Source organism: Paroedura picta, chromosome 18 (genome assembly GCF_049243985.1).
Source record: "Paroedura picta isolate Pp20150507F chromosome 18, Ppicta_v3.0, whole genome shotgun sequence".
Classification (NCBI taxonomy): Eukaryota; Metazoa; Chordata; class Lepidosauria; order Squamata; family Gekkonidae; genus Paroedura; species Paroedura picta.
In genome coordinates this window covers 11,583,828-11,604,520 of record NC_135386.1, presented here as the reverse complement: position 1 = coordinate 11,604,520, position 20,693 = coordinate 11,583,828, and the positions used below count along the sequence as shown (strand labels likewise).

The 20,693-nt window shown below is 44.2% G+C and overlaps 1 protein-coding gene across 2 annotated transcripts in view; it reads left to right on the top strand.

The window, feature by feature from the left end:
• Window positions 1–16,125, top strand: part of ABHD2 (abhydrolase domain containing 2, acylglycerol lipase) — a 45,177-nt gene extending 29,052 nt beyond the window's left edge. For both annotated transcript variants that reach the window (XM_077317535.1, XM_077317536.1), the window contains 6 exons: window positions 2,199–2,382; window positions 6,854–6,946; window positions 8,664–8,774; window positions 10,994–11,063; window positions 12,538–12,622; window positions 13,966–16,125. In XM_077317535.1, the coding sequence (XP_077173650.1) occupies window positions 2,199–2,382; window positions 6,854–6,946; window positions 8,664–8,774; window positions 10,994–11,063; window positions 12,538–12,622; window positions 13,966–14,162 (740 nt within the window). In that variant the 3' untranslated portion in view covers window positions 14,163–16,125. The remainder of the gene's footprint in view (window positions 1–2,198; window positions 2,383–6,853; window positions 6,947–8,663; window positions 8,775–10,993; window positions 11,064–12,537; window positions 12,623–13,965) is intronic.
• Window positions 16,126–20,693: the final 4,568 nt, after the last annotated feature.

Below are 20,693 nucleotides of genomic sequence, written 5' to 3'. Positions count from 1 at the left end.
TCATTTTACCGACCTTGGAAGGATGGAAGGCTGAGTCAACCTTGAGCCGGCTGCTGGGATCAAACTCCCAGCCTCATGGACAGAGCTTCAGACAGCATGTCTGCTGCCTTACCACTCTGCACCACAAGAGGCTCATTATTACTGGTGTATTATTGCTCAAATGATGAGCCACACATATTTTATCAAGATGGCTAGGGCCATTTTGGAGAGCAGGTGAGCTCAAAGTCGAGAGGTTGCTATAAAGCATTTAGCTGGCGCCTGTTGATGCTTGCTACTTTACCTGTGTTATTGATTGTCATGATAATCTTTCAAATTTCTGGGCAGGACCTTCTGCATAGCTCCTCTTTAATAACCACAGCTCTTTTGCAGCCCTTGGGAGGTAATTCTGAACTGGTGTTGAGCAATCCTCAATGTTACTGTTCCGCTCTGCACACCTCCCTCCTTCCTGTGGGAGTTGCTTTCTTTGTGGCTCATTCATGTTCGTAAACAAGGCTTGAAAAACATTCTCTGCCTGTATGCCAGAATATAACTGTGCAGCTGCTCTCCCCCTGAAATGCTGAACTCCCAACCCTTGAATCATGCAATGTATCTCCTTCTGGAGACATGAGCTTCTTCTGGGGGAGGCTGAGGCCTCTATACCATCATTGCTGAGGGGCATATTATATGGAGAGTGGCTCCCCTTCCATGAACCCTGGCTAGGCACCTGACCTGGCCAGAGCCTCCTTGTCCATTTTGTCACAGGGAAGGAATCATCTTAATGAGGAAATGACTATAATCACTACCTACATCTTGGTGCAGAGTGGAAAAAGCAGTTGGGGGGGGGAAAGCAGACAACAATAGATAACATGGCTTCCTGTTGCTGGATAGAGAGGAAAAGGGACGATGCACCTTGGATATACAGTTTCAAATAAAGTGTTAGGTGAAGGAGGTGGGAGTGAATGAAGGACGGGCAACTGCAGCTGGAGCCCCAGTGTGCAACCTGCTGGAAGCTCACTTATTTGTTTTATCTGTACTTCTAGTTTTCAAGGTGGGTTATAGGATATAAACATTGTAGTCAGATTGCATACAACAGCCAGCGAACCATTGGGCTAGGATTACAGAATTGGAGAACAGTGCAAATAACCAACTTTATAAGGTGGGTATACTGTAAACACAGGAAGTGGGTTCCAAGTTAAAGGCAATGCAGTAAAAGCAGGTGATACTTACAGTAATCATTGCGATAGAGTGATCCTGCATTGAGCAGGGGGGGGGTTGGACTAGATGGCCTGTATGGCCCCTTCTAGCTCTATGAGTATTCAGTTATAAAAAACCTTCCTGGACTGTTCGATTTTTCCACAATTATATAGCCTCTCTTTAAAAAGCCCTTTAAAACATTACGGTTTTGCACCCACTGCAGGATGATAAGTGTGTGATCCTCCTTGATCTCATCAGTCAGGACATTCTGTAAGCGAGAGACACAACAGACAATGCCTGGGTTTAGGACTGCAATGCAGGGAAGGGGGAGCTTGGAGCACTGGTCCTCTTAGTGGGCAATTCCTACAAAGCAGTGGTTGAACCCTAAAGAGGAAGAAAAAAAACCTTTTCAAGTGTTGGGAAAGCCAGGAGGGTGGGATGTTTTAGGAGGTCACCTTAGGTGGCTACTGGTGCCTGGACAAGGTGGAATAGGGCTTGCAAGTCAGAGCAGGGCTGTTTCACCACACACTGTAGTGTATATGTGCATTGCAGATTTTCTTTAAAAATATAAATTGTCTTCCATTCCTGAGTTGGAAGCAGTATATAGACTGTCTTTATTTCGAGCTTTTTGGCTGTGGACAGGTGACTGGAAATCATAGAATAATAGAGATGTTAGGGACCTCATGGGTCATCTAGTCCAACCCCCCGCACTATGCAGATTTGGGTGGCGCATCCACATGGAGCTGAGCTGGGGCTTCAGAGGTGCAGACTTCCCCCCCACCCCCCAGACTAAGTCTTGGACTGCACAGGGCAGACCCAGGGCTGGCTGCCTCAGTGTGACATCCAAGTGCCTTCCCTTCTGTCCATCAGCCTCCCTGAGGGTGACATTGCCCCAGTTTTCTAGAACCCACTGAATTTCCCCCCACAACGGGCGTTATTACATTAAGTGTGTGTGTTTCAACATGAGGTACTTCGGGTGAATCGTTGATGTGATGACTGCTTGGTCCTTTTTCCTTATTCCTTAGGTTGCACGTGGGAATTTGGAGCCATGGTAAGCTACATCAAGAAAACGTATCCCCAGACCCAGTTGGTTGTGGTGGGCTTCAGCCTAGGAGGAAATATAGTCTGCAAATACCTAGGGGAGAACCAGGCAAACCAGGAGAGTGTGTTGTGCTGTGTCAGCGTGTGTCAAGGGTACAGTGCCCTGAGGTAAGCTTGATTTCCAGATTTGGTGTCATGGTACCAGGAATGGACATACTGTAGTGGCTGTACTTGAGGACCGCAGTTGCATGCTACGGCCACATTCCTGCCACTGAACTGGTTGATCTGTTCTCCTTTGTGAAAGTTAATCTTCATTTTTAAAAATCCAAGTAAATGTACAAAAGTTTTGTAGCACCTGAGTTGCAGCTGTTCTGGAATAATGTGCAGTTAGCTAAAATGGAAGGTAAAAATTATATGTTACCTGCCAATGAGCATGTGTGCGATCCTCCTTGAGGAGAACTGAGAAAGATGTCAAGAAACTGGAGCGTGTCCAGAGAAGGGCTACGAAGATGGTGAGGAGGTTGTAGACCAAGTCGTATGAGGAAAGGTTGAAGGAGTCTGTTTAGCCTGGAGAGAAGGCGACTAAGAGGTGATATGATAACCATCTTCAAATACTTAAAGGGCTGTCATAAAGAAGATGCAGCAGAGTTGTTTTCTGTTGCCCCAGAGGGTCAGACCAGAAGCAGTGGGTTGAAATTAATTCAAAAGAATTTTCAGCTTAGCACCCAGAAGTTCGTGACAGTCAGAGCGGCTCCTCAGTGGAACAGGCTTCCTTGGGAGGTGGTGGGTTCTCCTCCTTTAGAAGTTTTTAAGCAGAGGCAAGATAGTCATCTGAGAGAAATGCTGCTTTTATGAACTTAGGCAGATTGTGAGCGGGCAGGAAGGAATGTACCAGTTTTTGTCTCTTGTGGCCCTTTCTTGCATACCCAGGGAATTGCTAATTGGGATGTGGGATGGTAGGCAAATTCCCTCCAGGCCAGGTTGGATTCTGGAGATTTTGGGTGGGCATGAAATTGGGGTTACTGTGGGTAGGCAGGTAGTTGTGAGTGTCCTGCATTGTGCAGGGGGTTGGACTAGATGACCCTGGAGGTCCCTTCCAACTCTATGATTCTGGGAACTCTTCTATGAACATCCTCAGTACTTGTCAGGGGTTAAGTAAGGAAAAACAGCCCCTGGAAGCTGGGGTTTTGAGCAGAATAATAACAGGAGGGAAATGGTGGTGTTTATTCACTTCCTTGTGCCTCTCATCTATGCACAGCTACAGCCACCATGGGGCTGTTTTCCCTTCCTTTAATAATGCAGAGCTTTGTTGCAGATAAATGCATGGCATGGCATTACAAAACCTGACTTTACCAAAATATGGCTAGCGGTTGGAAGTGCTGTTTTCCACTGTAGAGAACTTGTATAATATTAAATTCTTCCTGGTCTGCAAGTTTTGGATAGTAATGAATTCAAGAAAATGAAAATCATGGCATCCGGCCCTCTCAATTCCTGGCAAATAGATGGGGAAGAAATTGAGGTAGTAACAGATTTTATTTTCCTGGGCTCCAAGATCACTGCAGATGGGGACTGCAGCAAAGAAATTAAAAGACGCTTGCTCCTGGGGAGGAAAGCTATGGCAAATCTAGACAGCATTCTAAAAAGCAGAGACATCACCCTGCCAACAAAAGTGCATTTAGTCAAAGCTATGGTCTCTCCAGTTGCAATGTATGGCTGTGAAAGTTGGACCATAAGGAAGGCTGAACATCAAAGAATTGAGGCTTTTGAACTCTGGTGCTGGAGAAGACTCTTGCGAGTCCCTTGGACTGCAAGGCGAACAAACCGGTCATTCTTAGAGGAGATCAGCCCTGCCTGCTCCTTAGAAGGCCAGATCCTGAAGATGAAACTCAAATACTTTGGCCACCTCATAAGAAGGAAGGACTCCCTGGAGAAGAGCCTAATGCTGGGAGCGATTGAGGGCAAAAGAAGGGGACGGCAGAGAACGAGGCTGGATGGAGTCACTGAAGCAGTCGGTGCAAACTTAAATGGACTTCGGGGAATGGTAGAGGACAGGAAGGCCTGGAGGATCATTGTCCATGGGGTCGCAATGGGTCGGACACAACTTCGCACTTAAAAACCACAAAATTGCGGGGTGGGGGTGGACCAACCTTTTTATATACTCTCTCTTTATATGCTCACTAAAATAATTGGCTTTAAGTCATCTTAATTACTCTGTCTTAATGGATCTTAAGACTTCAAGTCAGTTTGGTGTAGTGGTTAGGAGTGCGGACTTCTAATCTGGCATGCCGGGTTCGATTCTGCGCTCCCCCACATGCAACCAGCTGGGTGACCTTGGGCTCGCCACAGCACTGATAAAGCTGTTCTGACTGGGCAGTGATATCAGGGCTCTCTCAGCCTCACCCACCCCACAGGGTGTCTGTTGTGGGGAGAGGAATGGGAAGGCGACTGTAAGCCGCTTTGAGCCTCCTTCGGGTAGGGAAAAGTGGAATATAAGAACCAACTCTTTTTCTTCTTCTTCTTCTTCTTCTTCTTCTTCTTCTTCTTCTTAAATACAGTATTTAATGACTTTGTAATCAAGTTGATATGCTGTAGTCCATAATTTACGTAGATTGGGTTGAAGTCAAAACCCAAGTGTTTCCTGCTATCAGAAATAATGATGGTCAGTCCGATATTGTCATGCTGTTGTAGAAATAAGACTTGAGGATATGATCATAAGGATACTTCTTTAGACATGCCATTGAAATTAGTCACTGCTTTAAGATATCAGATTCTAGTCAAAATTAAGGGGATTTGAATCTGAATATAAACACTATATAGGCCTTTTCTAGGTTGGAAAGCAAGTTAGTGAGTGTTAAAGAGGAATGCTAAGGAAATGACCACCTCCATATTAACAGAACTTGTCTTGATTCAGTTCTGATCTTTAACGAGGGGACAAAGGCTGTTTTTATGCTCACTTTGCACTTGCAGAAGCCTTGTGGCAGAATTAAAATTACAAAAAATGAGAAGATTAGAGAATGGAACAGCACACATTTAACATATTTTATTTCCCCCCCACAATTTAAAAGCATTCATGTTTAATTTTGTTCAGATTTCAGGAGGAAGGGGTTTGATAAATACTGTACCCGAGTGAGAGAGAGTAGCCATACACACAAAAAGGATTGTTCTCTTTCTGGGATCTATAGGTGCTAAGTGTACAACAGTATCACAAGTACATGGTCTTATGTTAATTTTTCAGTTATTTCTAATTCAATTTTGAGTTGACCTATTATTTGTGATTCCTGACCCACTCTCAGGAAGTTATGAAGTGATACAAAATTCTTTCCTAGGAAGTTCCGTTTCGCAGGCCACATACTATGATTTTTTTAAGGCTTTGTTCCTCCTTTTGTCTGAATCTTTTTACTAGAGATCTGTTAATGCATTTGATAAAAATGGGTTTCAAACAGGTTGTCTTATTTATTTACTAGCTTCATCAAGTTTCCTAAGAATCATAGAATCAGAGAGTTGGAAGGGACCTCCTGGGTCATCTAGTCCAACCGCCTGCACCATGCAGGGTGCTCACAACCCTATCGCTCATCCACTGTAACCTGCCACCCCCTTGAACCTTCACAGAATCAGCCTCTCTGCCAGATGGCTATCCAGCCTCTGTTTAAAAATTTCCAAAGATGGAGAACCCACCACCACCCGAGGAAGCCTGTTCCACTGAGAAACCACTCTGATTGTCAAGAGTTTATTATTTTTATTTGTCTGTGGTAATAAATGGTAGAAAGGAACCAACCACTAATTTGACATCGTTGTCTATGTATTTATTTACTTCCTTCATTTTTACCCCACCTTTCTCCCCAGTGGGGACCCAAGTTGGCTTACACAATACCCCTTTCGTCCATTTAATCTACACAACAGCCTTGTGAGGTGGGTTAGGCTATGTGTGACTGGCCCAAGGCCACTCAGTGAGCCTCCATGGCAGAGGGGGCTTTGAGCCAAGCTACACTGGGGGTCCTGAACGTGGTCTCGTAGGCACCATGATGCCTTCTGGCACCAAGTATTTTTAGGAAATGTGTGTGGCCAGGAGGGACTTTTGTCCAGCTGGACTTCTGGTTGGCCATTGAAGGTCTAACTGGCTGTGAAGATTTAAAAACAAACACCTTTGACAGCTGCTGTTCAATGCAAGACTGAACGAAAGCTGTATGTATTAGGATTGTGCACTTGGGCTTAGTTTGGCCACCTTGGCAATCACCGAAGCCCAAAGTGGCGTGTAGGATGCCAGTGTAGAGGCAGGGTGTGTATGCAAGGAAGTATTTTTAAACAATTCATCCATGATCAAAGGCATCTTATTAAGCAAAGCTTCTACTAGAAATGATGACGAGTTGTTATTAGTCTTATATACATAGCTTCACTTCTTGACATTTGTGATTGGTTCCATTTCCTATGGCAACAATTTCATTGATAGATTTGCTTCCTGCGGCAGCCATTTTGTGGCTGTGCCTACCATCTTATGCCAGAATTGCAAAGGTGCCCAGCAGGCTCAGAAAGGTTGGGGACCCCCACAGTACACCTGCAGGCTTTATGGAATGCTTTTGTGATTGGGAGGATAGAGTTTGTTTGGCTGTTTTAATAATTAGGTTTTGACTTTTTGTTTTAGGGCACAAGAAACCTTCATGCAGTGGGATCAGTGTAGGAGGTTTTACAACTTCCTCATGGCAGACAACATGAAGAAAATCATCTTATCTCATAGGTATGAAAATGTATGCTCTGTGATACTTTAATTGAGCTACAGCTGGGTGTTCTTATCCTGTATCATATGCTCACTCTTGGTATTTAGACTGGTCAGTACAGTTTGCAAACTGTTCATTATTCCAAAAGAATCTTTAAGAAAATTGCGGGTATTTTCGCAGGACTTGGAAAGCTGAGTGAAACTAAGAACTGGTTGTTCATAGAACTTAGAGTAGCAGCAGTGTGAAAATCTGGTTAGCAGCAGCTGCTGTACGATTTCCTGCCCAAGGCAGTCCAGAAAAAAAATCTCTGCGGCACTAAGATATTCTACTTATGTGTAGAACCTGTTTAATTCACCCTGGTTAATCAGGTATTTTGACAAATATTTTGGGAACCATAATCTCCCTATTTAAAAAGAGCTCTTGGTTATAGGCAAAGCTGCCTTTTGCAGTTTTAAATTACTGCTTGCTAATTGGCCAAAACATTTTGTTTCTACAATGAATCTTTTGTAGTGTAGGGCAGTCTCCCAATTTTCTGTGTGTGTGCATGCATACCTTTCTCTCAAATTCTGTTCTACAAATGCCTTCATGAGAGGCATACGATACCCTGTCCACAGCTCTCTTAATTTTTATTCTGTGTCCTCTACCTCTTCTGCAGTCAAGGCTGTGGATGAGTTATGTAATTCTCTCCAGGGTTTAATCTATTTTATGGTGTCACCATTGAATACCATGGGACTGAAATGATGGTGCCAAGTAATTTATATGAGTGATCTAATGCTGTGATACCTCACTAATAGGTTAGCTGACCAGACTGAGGAGGAAAAACTACGCCATGATTTTTGGCATGAATTCTGCACCTCCCATGCTTGATCATTCATACTCTAGCTTCACCTGCAAAAAAAGGTCTTTTGAGAAGGTCTGCAGCTATTATAGTCTGAAATGTTTCCTTTAATCTGGCTTCAGTGTAGATTTAAGCAAAAATTGTCCTTTTAAAAAAAGTAACAAATGTTCAACTCCATTCTGGGCATCCCAAACGTCTCAGACTTGCTCAGGTTGCTGCTTCAGATATGATTCAGTCAAAGGTTGTACTCCTAAGCCCCATCGATTTATTAATTTACTTTTATAGTCCACCTTTCTCATGGAGACATAAGGCTGATTATATGATCATTGCAATCAGTAAGAAAATACATATAAAAAGCAATGGAATAAGATTAGGATTTGCAGAAAATAGAAGCAGAGCTGTCATCTAAACAAAGCATCATGTGTAAGTCTTGCTTGTTCCATTCTGTCCTGCCTTCTTCCAAGGATCAACTTAGTTTCCTTCCTCCCACTACATCCTTACAGCAACCCTGTTAAGCTGTTAAACTGAGAGAGAATGGCCAGGGTATTCAGTGAACCTTTTGGATAAACAGGAATTTGGATGTGCCTTCCCAATATATGTAGCCATATTAGTTCAAACATTTTTTGATCCTATCTGGGCTTCCGCCTTTGCTGCACATTTTAAAAAGCCATGTCAGTAGCACATTTGCAGGATTAAATTTCTGTCTTTCATGTTCGTTTGAGTCAAACCATGTGTAGATTTGCTGTTATTTTGGAAGTGAAATTGATGTGAAATTGACACCTTAAAATCAGTGTCCATAAAGCAGCCTTTGGATCCAGCACTAAATCTAGCAGCTGCTCTTCATAGTTAACATATCATAGTGTGTACATTACTGATACAATTATTTCTGTGTATTTCAGACATTCCTTGTTTGCTGACAGCCCTAAGAGATCTCAGCCTTTAATGGATACAGACCTGAGCAGACTTCACACTGCAACATCCCTTATGCAGATAGATGACAATATCATGAGGTATAGCAGGAAGCTTTTTTGCCATGATTTGAGTCTGTATGTCAGTATACATGAGAAATCTGACACCAGGTCCTGCGAGACCAACCTAGTTTCCTTCTTTGATGGACTGTCGAGTTTACCAGGATTCTAATAAAACTTTTGACAAAATTCCCCATGATGTTCTGATGGGTAAACTGGAGGACTGCAGACTGGACTCTCTGTAGTTAAGTGAATAGGGAACTGGTTGGTAATCTGCACCCAAAGAATAGCCAGAATTATCTGATTGGAGGGAGGTGACCAGTGGGATACTACAAGACTCAGTTATGGGCATGGTATTTTTCAATATTATTATAAATGACCAGAATGAGGGAGGGACTATTCATTAAATCTGGAGATGACACCAAATTGGGAGGAGTAGCAAACATACTGGAAGATAAAGATCTGAACACACTGGGAAAGTAGACAGATGCAGATGAGATGCAGTTTAACAAGGATAATTGCAGAGTTCTCCATCTGGGTAAAAAAATGACACCGTGGAGATCCCACATCCGGCCCATCCTACATCAATTGCAATGGTTGCCAGTTGAATTCCGGATCAGGTTAAAGGTTCTGGTAATTACCTTCATACGCGGTCAGGGCCCAGTGTACTTGAGCCTTCCTGTCTATGCTCCCAAAAGAGCTTTACGCTCTGCCGCCACCAACCGGCTACTTGGTCCCTGGCCCAAAAGAAGTTTGCCTGGCCTCGACCAGGACCAGAGCATTCTCTGTCCTGGCCACTACCTGGTGGAACGAGCTCCTGGAGGAGATCAGGGCCCTGATGGAACTAAAACAGTTCCGCAGGGCCTGCAAAAGGGAGCTCTTCCGCCAGGCATTTGGCTGAGGCCAGGCCAACCAACCAACATCTGCAGGGCCCCTGCCCCCCCCTCCCCCCAGAAACCCACTAAGACTCCTGGACCTGTTCACCACTGTTTATGTTATAATATTATACTGTTATGTTATACTGTCATCCGGTTTATCAATTAATATGAATGTTATTATACGTATGGTTTCATGTATAGTTTCAGTTATATGTAAGCCGCTCTGAGCCTTTGTGGAGGGCGGTATGTAAATATGAATGAATAAATAAATAAATGAGAAACGTGCTTACTGAATGGGTACACACTTCTGAGTAGCAGTGTGTGAACAAGATTTTGGGGTACAGTGGACTGTAAATTAAACATGAGTAAGTGTGCTGCAGCAGCAAAAAGATCACAAGATATCATAGTTCCCTTGCATACCACATTAGTCAGGCCCACCTGGAGTCCTGTGCGCAGTTCTAGAAGCCACACTTCAAGAAGGAGGGCAACAAGCACGATCAGGGGCTTGGAGACCAATTCCTATGAGGAATGTTCAGTCCGGAGAAGAGGAGGTATGGGGGACATGATTGCTGTCTTAAGTATTTGAAAAGCTGTCGCTTAACAGGGAGCTGTTCCTGTTGACAGCAGAGGATAGGACTCTTAATGGTAGACTCAAATTATGGGCAGAAAGGTACTGGCTGGTATTAGGAATTTTTTAAAGGGTAAGAGTAGTTCAGTGAAATTGGCTACTTAGGGAGGTCGGGAATGACCCTTACTGGCAGTCTTCAAGCAGCATCTGGATGACCACTTACCAGGGTTGCTTTAGGCTTGTCCTGCATTGGTCCCCTTCCAGCTCTGATTGTCTTTCTTGATCTTCTTGCCTATACATTTGGATTGCTGTATGAAGGCCTTTTCAGAACTATCTTTTACCCTGGATAGCAATAATATTGGTGAGTACTGGATTTTCGTTAGTGGAGCAGGACTTCCATGCTTTTTCTTTGCTTACTAACAATGCAATCGTAAGCAGAGTTTGCCTCCTTCTAAGCCCCTTTGACTTCAGTGAATTTAGAAGGGTGTAACTCAGTTTAGGATTGCACTGTAAGTAGCTGTGCCTCTCTCCCCTGGTTGGTGTTTCCTTCCCTAGAACAATTAGTTTCTTGGAATTAAATGTAGATAATCTGTGTTTGTGGCTAAGAGTAAGAAGAACTTAGAAATAACTCTATATGCCCTGGAAGTTTTTTAGAACAGTTTCTTCTAGAGCCCAAGCAAACTTAGTCCTTGAAACACAGAAATTATGATTTCAATCACTTGGTTGGAGTGGGAACTAGAAGAAAGTGACGTGATCCCACTGCAAAATAACTTTTCATGATCCTTAAAACTGTATTTTACATCTCTGTGCTTTAGGAAATTCCATGGCTACCGCTCCTTAAAGGAATACTACGAACAGGAGAGTTGCTTGCGTTTCTTGTATAGGGTGAGTTGCCAAAGTAAATATTGTTAAGATATACTATGTATCAGGGTGCTGCTGTTGTTGTTCTGAAGGGGGGGTAATGATATGCCCAAGGGAATTTGGTGCCCAGTGTGCTTAAGAATAATCTCTGAAAAACAGCCAGCCTAGTTTACGCCACATGTACTCAAATGACCATTCTATCCAGAAGCCTTATGTGTAGTTATCAAGAAATCAGGAAGAGCTGTACATTCCTTTAAAATATACTGGAAAATCCATTGAAGCTGCGGTGGACCAGAACCAGCTCATCCGGGGCTCTTATCTGGTGTGCAGGCAACTGTCTGCCAGATGACAGAAGCTGTGCATTATGTTGTATACTGTTCCAGTGCTAAGTGGAAAGGTGGGCATTAAGGATATACTGTAAAGAAATACTGTAAAAGGATTAATGTTTTAAGCTTGTTTGTATTTTGAGTAAAAATAATATCATTAATTTGGTTTGCCTATGCCCTTTATAAAGCTTATATCCCTGATACCAACCCTTGTAACAAACAAGGTGCTTAAGGTATAGTCAGCTGGTGGAAGGACACAGTTCTATGAAATAAAAGAACCTAAAATTTTATTCCTTGGAGTGAGGTCACTGTTACAGTGCGATAGCTCAGGTCTAATGTTTCTTATTTCCCACCTAAATGAATGGGAGATACGAACCTCCAATTATTCTGTGTTCATCTTCCATTAATAAATGTTGCCATGGCCATTCAGAATCCCGCAGGCGGAAGCCAGCAGTGGACTGAATTCTCTTCCATGTGTGGCAGTGAGGCTGGTGGAGCACTGCGCGGCAGCCTAGTGGGAGTGGGCCCTCTAGGGGCAAAGCTGGGCACACTCTGATTGGCCCGTGGAGCGTATACGGCTGGAAATGGAGGCCGCACCCTGATTGGGCGCTGCACCCACTGTGGCTCCATGATTGGCCTGTGGAGCACGGGCGGCCAGCCAGAAATGGAGGCCGGACATACTCCACCCACCATGACTTCACAAATATTAGAGCCACTAAGTGATAAGGATTTATTTCACTTGTATCACATCTTCTTCCCCAATAAGTACCTAGAGCCTCTTACAGTGTTCTACTCTTCTTCATCTTACTCTCACAACTTATTATTTAGATTTAGATTTATAGCCCGCCTTCCTCCTGGGACTCAAGGCGGATCCTGTGAAGTAGGTTAGGCCAACATATGACTGGCTCAAAGTCATGCAGTGAGTTTCTGTGGCAGTGGGGATTCAAACTTGGGTCTCCCGGATCATGAACCAGCCCTTTAACCACTATGCAGCGCTAGCTATCATGACAGGGACATTCCTGCAGATTGAGAGCAACTGCAGGATGTGACATTTGACCCTTCCTTTGTATGTAGCTTGAGAGTAGGTGCCTTTTCCTTCCTGTGGATAGGGTCAAGGTCAGTTACAGACCCATGCCTGACTTCTCTTTTCTGTTATTTTTGTAACAATGCAGATCTATGTTCCCCTGTTGCTGGTTAACGCTGCTGATGACCCTCTAGTGCATGATAGTCTGTTATCAATTCCAAGAACCCTTGCAGGTGAGTTGAAACCTTGGGTAAATCAACCCATTTTAGTTTCTTTTGATTTTCTGCCACCACAAATGCATACATTCTATTACTTGAAGGGCGGGAATACCATGGGGGTCCTGGAACGTTTCAGGCTGTATCTTTCCTCCTGGACTTTAGTGAACAGTTGCTTTGGATGTTGAAAAATCTGCAAGAGAGTGATGCATTATGCAGCGCAGGCAGCCTAAAGACGTCTTTGAGATTTGCTTAGGAACAACGTTTAGAATTGTAGTTCCTGCTACTTGCCCACTGGCCTGATTTTTAGGAGAAGTAACATGAATTCTGCGGGTTGCAGTGTTCCTTTTTAACTGATGCTTCCTACAGTCTGGGGTAAGGGTCTGTGAACTCTCTAGAGCAGTGGTTCTCAGCCTGGGGGTTAGGACCCCTTTGGGGGTCGAATGACCCTTTCACAGGGGTCATGGCAGGGTGAGTAGCTTGGCCGGGAGGGGGGTGGCAGCGGCCACTGTTGCCGCTAGGGTTGGGCACTTCGTCGTCTGAAGCGGCCATTCTAGGCCAAAGCAGCCAGCATGTAGAGGGGAGGGGAGGGGAGGGGAGGCGCTGGTGACCGCACACAACCTGACACCTACACGCAGGCGCAGAGCCAGAGTGTGTGCTGACTGGTGCGCTGGTGCTGGAGACTCCTCTCCCCACGCCACGGTGCTGGCTGCTTCGGCTTGGAACAGCTGCTTCGGACGCTAAAGTGCCCAACCCTAGTTGCTGCTCCTCCTGCAGGCACCCACGCTCGCCCGCCAACCAGTCCTGCAGTGCCTCCAGTGTGGCACAGTCTCCCGCCAGGCGCTCCAGATGGCGGTGCAGCTCAGCAGGACAAGAGACAAAACTGAACTGAGAAACCCCGGAAAAAACCCAATTCATATACAATCATGATATACACACCATTTATCATTTTTGGTTTAATTTCCGTGAAAAAACACTTGCACAATTTTATGTTTGGGGGTCACCACAACATGAGGAACTGTATTAAAGGGTTGCGGCATTAGAAGGGTTGAGAACCACTGCTCTAGAGCAGGGGTAGTCAACCTGTGGTCCTCCAGATGTTCTTGGACTACAATTCCCATGAGCGTCTGCCAGCAAATGCAGGGGCTCGTGGGAATTGTAGTCCATGGACATCTGGAGGACCACAGGTTGACTACCCCTGCTCTAGAGTATTATGGCTCCCTGTGGAATGGATGTTTCAACCAAGGGAATACGATTTAAGTGAAATTTTCTCACCCTTAAATCTGGCCTCCCAGTTTTATCAGAATATATGGAACTCTTCCGCTCAGATTCTAAAAAGTATTGGCTTTTCACTCTTGCAGAGAAACGGGAAAACGTCATGTTTGTTCTGCCCCTACATGGAGGTCACCTGGGCTTCTTCGAAGGTGCGGTCCTGTTTCCTGAGCCTCTCACCTGGATGGATAAGCTTGTGGTGCAGTATGCCAGTGCCATATGCCAGTGGGAGCGGAATAAATCTCAGTGCTCTGACACAGAACAGTCGTCATCTGGCCAAGAGTAAATGGTCCCAAAGACTTTTCAGATGGTTTCATCTTCTCTCCCCCACCCCCGTCTTCTGGGACTCTTTACTTCTTTCCCCTGCTTGTCCAGGCCTGTCATCTTGACTTCTTGAAGTTGGGGTCTGTCCACAGTGTTTCATGCCAAAGCAGAGGTTCAGCAGAGGGGCAGAATCTGGTTTTGGAGTATGTCTGAATGTTGCAGTCCTCCTTTCTGTGCATTTAAAGAACTGATCCACTGTACCGATGAATTGCTGTCTGTCACTTGCTCCGGAGGTTCAGAAACCCGTGCAACAGCCATAAACATCTTCTAAAGTAGGATGAAGGTCCAGCAGTCCTGTCAATCTACACCTTCACCAATCAAAAACTCTCTTTCAGATTTTTGCAGAATTTTGTCTAGCTGTTAGTGATGTGAATTTTAGGAGTTAACATTCTCTTTGTATTTGCATTTCCCCTCCCCTTTTCTGATTCCTGCGCCACACCAACATGGGGGAGAACCCTACATGACACCTGTGAAAGAAACCAGCGGTTCACTAGGTAGGCCATCAGTGCTGTTGTTCACATAGCAAGGAGAAAATGTGGGGATTGAAGATTCCAGAAGCCAATCCTTTCTCATCCATTTTGTTGAAGCACCACTGGTTTTTAATATATTATCAGCATTTTCAGTTACTGCAGAATTCTGCAGTGAAAGCAGGGTGCATTCAATCACATGTGCTGCTTTTGGTTGGTACTTCAAGCTCGATCAATACAATAGATGCCCTGCTTGGTTAACAGCTCTTGAGACTAAAATGGTAGCCTTGTGATACTTGCCTTTTATTTTCACACAGGTTTGCTTCTGTGCTCTTAACCCAGGCCTTTTAATGCTGTCTTGAGTACAAGCCAGTTACTGTCAGACTGGGTTTTTCCCGTCAGAATACTTCATAGTAAATTGATATATATGTTCTTAGGAACTTGTGGGAGGGACATTATGTGTTTCTGTTTGTTTCTTCCACCTCTTATGTATGTCACAGTAGCAAATCAAAAGTAAAAAAACATCCCTCCAAGTTTTTAAAGCATTGAGTCTGTGACCTGCCCACCAGGACGTGCTTTAGAGAGGTTGACAGTAATCAAAACCCCCTAAACTGATAATGTGTTTCTGAATGGGTAACTGCTTTTGAAGTTACTGAGAACTCGTAGGACAGTTTTAAGAGTCTGCTGAAACATTGGCATTCTCCTTGCAAAGTTTTTGGGACCAAGACAGGAAATTGGCAAGGATTACAAATGTGGTTGGGCAGTGGAGACAGACTCCTGAAGTGAGCCCGACAGTTGCCACCATGGAAGAAAAAATCTCTCTCAGAATTAAAAATAAAAAATAAAAGCAAAACCTGATTAAAGTGATGGTGGAACTTTATAATCAAGCCGGGCTTCACTTTCACAGCCCACTGGCATTGTCAGTTCCTCTGTGGCTTCCTCACCTCTGCTCTCTCACAATGCTGGTTAGCACTTTATGTTTCACTCTTGGTTTTGCTTTCTAAGCACTTTAATTGTAGCCTTTTAACAGGTGTGGGCAAACCTTCTGAACTGTACTGTATGCTTCCAGAACCAGTCTCTGAAATTCAGAGAGGCATATGGTTGGTGACTTTGTATGTTTTGTTTTGTTTTGTTTTAATTGAGCAATAATCAACTACTGCAGGAAAGGTGGTTTTCTCTCATCAAAAATCAAATTCCTTCAGTTTGCCTTAGTCTAGCAATGTTTGATCTGGTCAGCAATCCGTGACCTAGACTTGCATTCATGTGAGAAGAACTGAGGACCTGTTGTTCCCTTAGATAGAAGGAACAAATGACCAAGCCAAAAAGATGGCAAGGCTTGTGGAATTTCCCCACAGCCACGCACACCTTTATTTTAAAGAGTAGGTTTTAAGATACTCTTCAGCTTCTTAGTATGCCATTCTTTAGAGCAGGGGTAGTCAAACTGCGGCCCTCCAGATGTCCATGGACTACAATTCCCAGGAGCCCCCTGCCAGCGAATGCTGGCAGGGGGCTCCTGGGAATTGTAGTCCATGGACATCTGGAGGGCCGCAGTTTGACTACCCCTGCTTTAGAGATTCCCTATGCATTGATAATCAAAACCAAAACATACAGGGCATAAAATGTTGTGCATCTAAAGTAGTTTTTCCGTAAGCAGGAGAGAGCAGTACCTAGAATCGTCTTGAGAAGAGGCGGATATAGTCACTTTCAGTAGCTACAGTTTATAAAACAGGAGATTAAGTGTCTTATGTCTCTTTCAGCATATTTAATATCTTTTTAAAGGCAAACTACAGGAGAATCTGTTTTGTGTCAGTTCCCAACATGTTATTTTGCTGTTGCATCTTTAGTCTGTAGCTCTTTAGGCAAAGTAGCAGACAGAGGCAATAGCCCCTAGTTCTGGTCACAGAGATCCTCTTTGCCTTCTGGCTCTACTTTTTCAGTTTTTTAATCCACAGGAAATGGTGTCCACTTCTTCCCCCATCCCCCCAAAATAAGAATTTTTATGGGCTTATAATTTTTTCAATGCAAACCGTAACCTACGAGAAACCATCAAACCCCTTTGAGAAATAAGGTTTTGTTTCCTTCTTCTGTCATGGAAACAAAAGTTTGAGGACACAACTTGATCATGTTTCAAAGGGCCTTTCAGTGGCAGATTGATCATGTGTGTGAGGAACAAAAGAAGCCAATGCCTCTGAATTCCTAATAGGCATTCTAGATGCTTCTGTACTCAGGGATTACATTGCCATGGCACTGTATTTATAGCCTTTCCATGAAACAACAGTTTTCTGTTGCTGAACTTTTTTGAGTGGTGAAGGGGGGAACACGCACCATTCTATCCACATCCCCATTACCCTTCAGAAATCATGTGGGCAAATCACTGTTTGCCATCCATAGAGCAGTTTCCTCCCCCTTTCAGATGCAGAGAGCCCAGTTCTTAATTTGACGTGGCCAGTCAGGGATGTACATCTTCATTGTGTTGTAGCCTGATTCTTACCTATGCTACCAGTGAGTCAATAAACTGCTTGAGGGAAAGTCTTTGGTACACTATAAAAATACAGAAGGGAAAAGGAGCTGCAGGAGCTTGACCAACAAACAGTAGTTGCGGAAATTCTAGTTGCAAAATGGCACAGAACTTCTATCTGTAATTTTCCAATGAAGTCAGAATATAATGTACATTCAGGCAACCTCTATCCTGAATCATTCTTGAAAGGCAACAGGATTTGTTTAGAAATAAAACCAAAAGAAAAGCTGGCCAGAGTGTTAACGGTTGCTGTGTGGAAGCTCACGACATTAATTAGGTTTTTTAAAATAGTGTTGCAAAATGTTCTTTTTAGTGCGCTGAATTTTGACCCGTGAGCTGTTGGCAGTTAATTGGCTCATCCTGGAGTAACAGCCACCATGCTGAGTGAACAAAAGCAGCCTTTGCCAGGTGACACTAGTGCATTCACTTGACTATTTGCTGATGATACCTGGAACACCTGGGATGCAGTATTTCTGCAGCCTGCAATATGGTTAGTTTGTTGATGCCTCCATTCAAAGACGCCTTGCTGTATCTGAATCATCACATGCTTGAGGAAGTTATGGTTAGACCAGGGGTAGTCAAACTGCGGCCCTCCAGATGTCCATGGACTACAATTCCCAGGAGCCCCTGCCAGCATTCGCTGGCGAATGCTGGCAGGGGCTCCTGGGAATTGTAGTCCATGGACATCTGGAGGGCCGCAGTTTGACTACCCCTGGGTTAGACACTTTAAGCCTACATGTGGAAGGCTTAAAGCAATGAACGAAACCTTAATTTCCTCTTTATTTGCTTAGTTTTTTATACAGGAAAATCTCTGTGGCAGTGGGCCCAAATCCACTTATATCACCCAACTACCCATGTAAACAGTGAAGCAAGCTGTTTCCCTTTAATCTCATTGTCTTAATTGTGCATGCTCCAGTTACTGTTGACTTTCCTTTGCATTTGTTGCCAGAACAGAAGTCCAAATCCGTTGTTTTGGTATTTCATCTCTGGAGACTAGGGAAAGGGTCTACCTTTGCATCAGTGAATACTCATGAAAACAGTAACTTTATGCAGTAAGGGTCCACAGCATCTCCCCCCCCCCCCTTTCAGTATTTCTGTTCCATTGGCAAGTCTGTTGCTTTGTGCCATGTTGGGGGTCTTGGCGACACGTTGGGTGAATTTGGTGCAAGTGAACTAAATGAGGGCAAAAGCCAATCTGCTCTTTGTATGTTATTTCTGTAAACCGCTATTTAGAAGCCGGGGTCATTTGCCCGCTTTAGAGCAAGGTCTGTATTGAAATAGGAGCGTTGTGCATTGGGTGTTTCATCATGGGTATTGGGTGGAGTGTGTGGCCTCCCACCCACTTTCTTGGGCAAAAATCTTGTTTGATTGTCCACACTTGTTACCATCTGCATTATTTTACAGGCTGCTTTAGCTTTCAGACATGATTGCATGACAAAATGAGATGGAATCCTCTGAGGTGGGGGGAGGCAAAAGTATTTGGATTTACCAAGAACTGTACTGAGTCTCATTGAAGCATCTGGCATTCTGCTCTTTCGCTGGTTACATCATGAGAGGGGGCAGCATTTACCAAGCTGGGACTCAGAACTGACACTCCATCCCTCAACCAGAGGCGCTCGACCGTTCGTCCTCTGAGTGGGAAACTTCATTTTGGCTCCTCGGCCCTAACTCTGAGTAGCTTGGCTGGATCCAGTCATAGAGGAACCAATCTGTCATTGCTCAGTTCCTGAGAATACAGCTCAGCAAACAGGCACGCTCTTTCAGTCAAAGGAGGCCTAATTTTACATCAGTGTGGCTGCTAAAAGCACTGCCTGTCAGGGGCCCATGCTGCTTCTGGGGAATACAAAGAATTTAATCCCCCATCCTTGTGAATTCATTGCTTCACTCTATTTTTAAGTTATTGTGAATCCAACTGATTTCTCCTGATTAAGTAGGAAAGCACAACTTTTTGAGAGGCCACCCCCCACATCTCCTGCACATGCCCAAACAGAGTGATAGCCCAACTCCTCAGGAAGCTTAGACCTGAACCTGTGCGCTCTTTGATTTCTGTCACTGCAGCTGCCTTATTGGAGTGAGTAGAATGTGGTGTGTTTTCTTATTTGGAAGGTATCTCTTGAACCTGAATTTTGTTGGCCATTTTTGCTTCCAAATAGACATTTTGGAAACCATCACTCTCACATTCCTGATTCCTTTGGAAACAAAAATGCTGCCCGGGAAAGGTTTCATGGTTTAATGTGTGTAAGCGACTCTCAGGAGCCGGTTGCCAAGAGGACGAGGATTTTGCAACTAGCAATGCAATTTTTTCTAAATCTGCTAATGTTTTAAGAACTTATAAGAAGCGTGTCCTTGATTTCTTTTTTTCTCGTTGTTTTGTTGTTCTGTGTGTGATAAATGAAGGTCATTGCAAACAGAGTGATTTTGTTAATCTTTGATTAAATGGAATTTCTTCTCAAAATGTGTTTGTGATGTGTTATCACTTATTTCTTCCGGCTTATAATACGTACACCTACATTGCTGCAGTTGTGTTTAGAATCATAGAGTTGGAAGGCAACTCCTTGGGTCATCTGGTCCAACCCGCTGCACTATGCAGGACACTCACATCCCAATCACTCATCTACTGTAACCCCTTGAATCTTCACATGTTCTTTATCCTTCTGATTCCTTTAATATGAGCTTATACCAAGGCCAGGGCCGTTTTGGTCCTGGCTCCAACCTGGTGGAATGAGCTCCTAGAAGAGCTGTGAGCCCTGCGGAAACTTTTGGCATTCTGCAGGGCTGTAAGACAGAGCCCTTCTGCCAGGTCTGTGGTTGAGGCCATAGCATCGAAGATCTGAGCCCCCCCCCCCCCCGAAGATACTGCCACCTTAAGCATAGAGCAGGGGTAGTCAAACTGCGGCCCTCCAGATGTCCATGGACTACAATTCCCAGGAGCCCCCTGCCAGCATTCGCTGGCAGGGGGCTCCTGGGAATTGTAGTCCATGGACATCTGGAGGGCCGCAGTTTGTCTACCCCTGGCATAGAGTATCGTGCTGGTGGTTGTCAGCATGTTGCAGTCCCTCTCGCATTCTGAAGACAGTCGTACCGGCTGTGGGGAGGGTAGATAGTTCTTTTACCTCCAAGCTTGATTTAATATTAATGGGATTTTTTAAATGGGGTATTGTTATTTTTATATGGGGTTTTTATTATATAACCCGCCACAAGACGGTTCGCCATGAGTGGCAGGAAATAAATCTAATTAATAATAATAATTACATAAATTGGAAGGGAGGGGCTTGCCAACTCTTTCTCAGAATGTAACATTTGTCTATATTGATTTTTATCCCGCTTCTTTGTCATCCTACTTCGTGACAGAACGTTACTATATTCAGGCTTGGTTTGGCCAATACTTTGCAGGAGAACTAAAACTCGTGTATGGTGACATGCTGTCAAATTATGTAAACGTGTTGAACTCTAATAGCATCTGGCTCAGCTGGCAACCGCTGGGCTGTTTTTTGTCAGATGCTGAAGT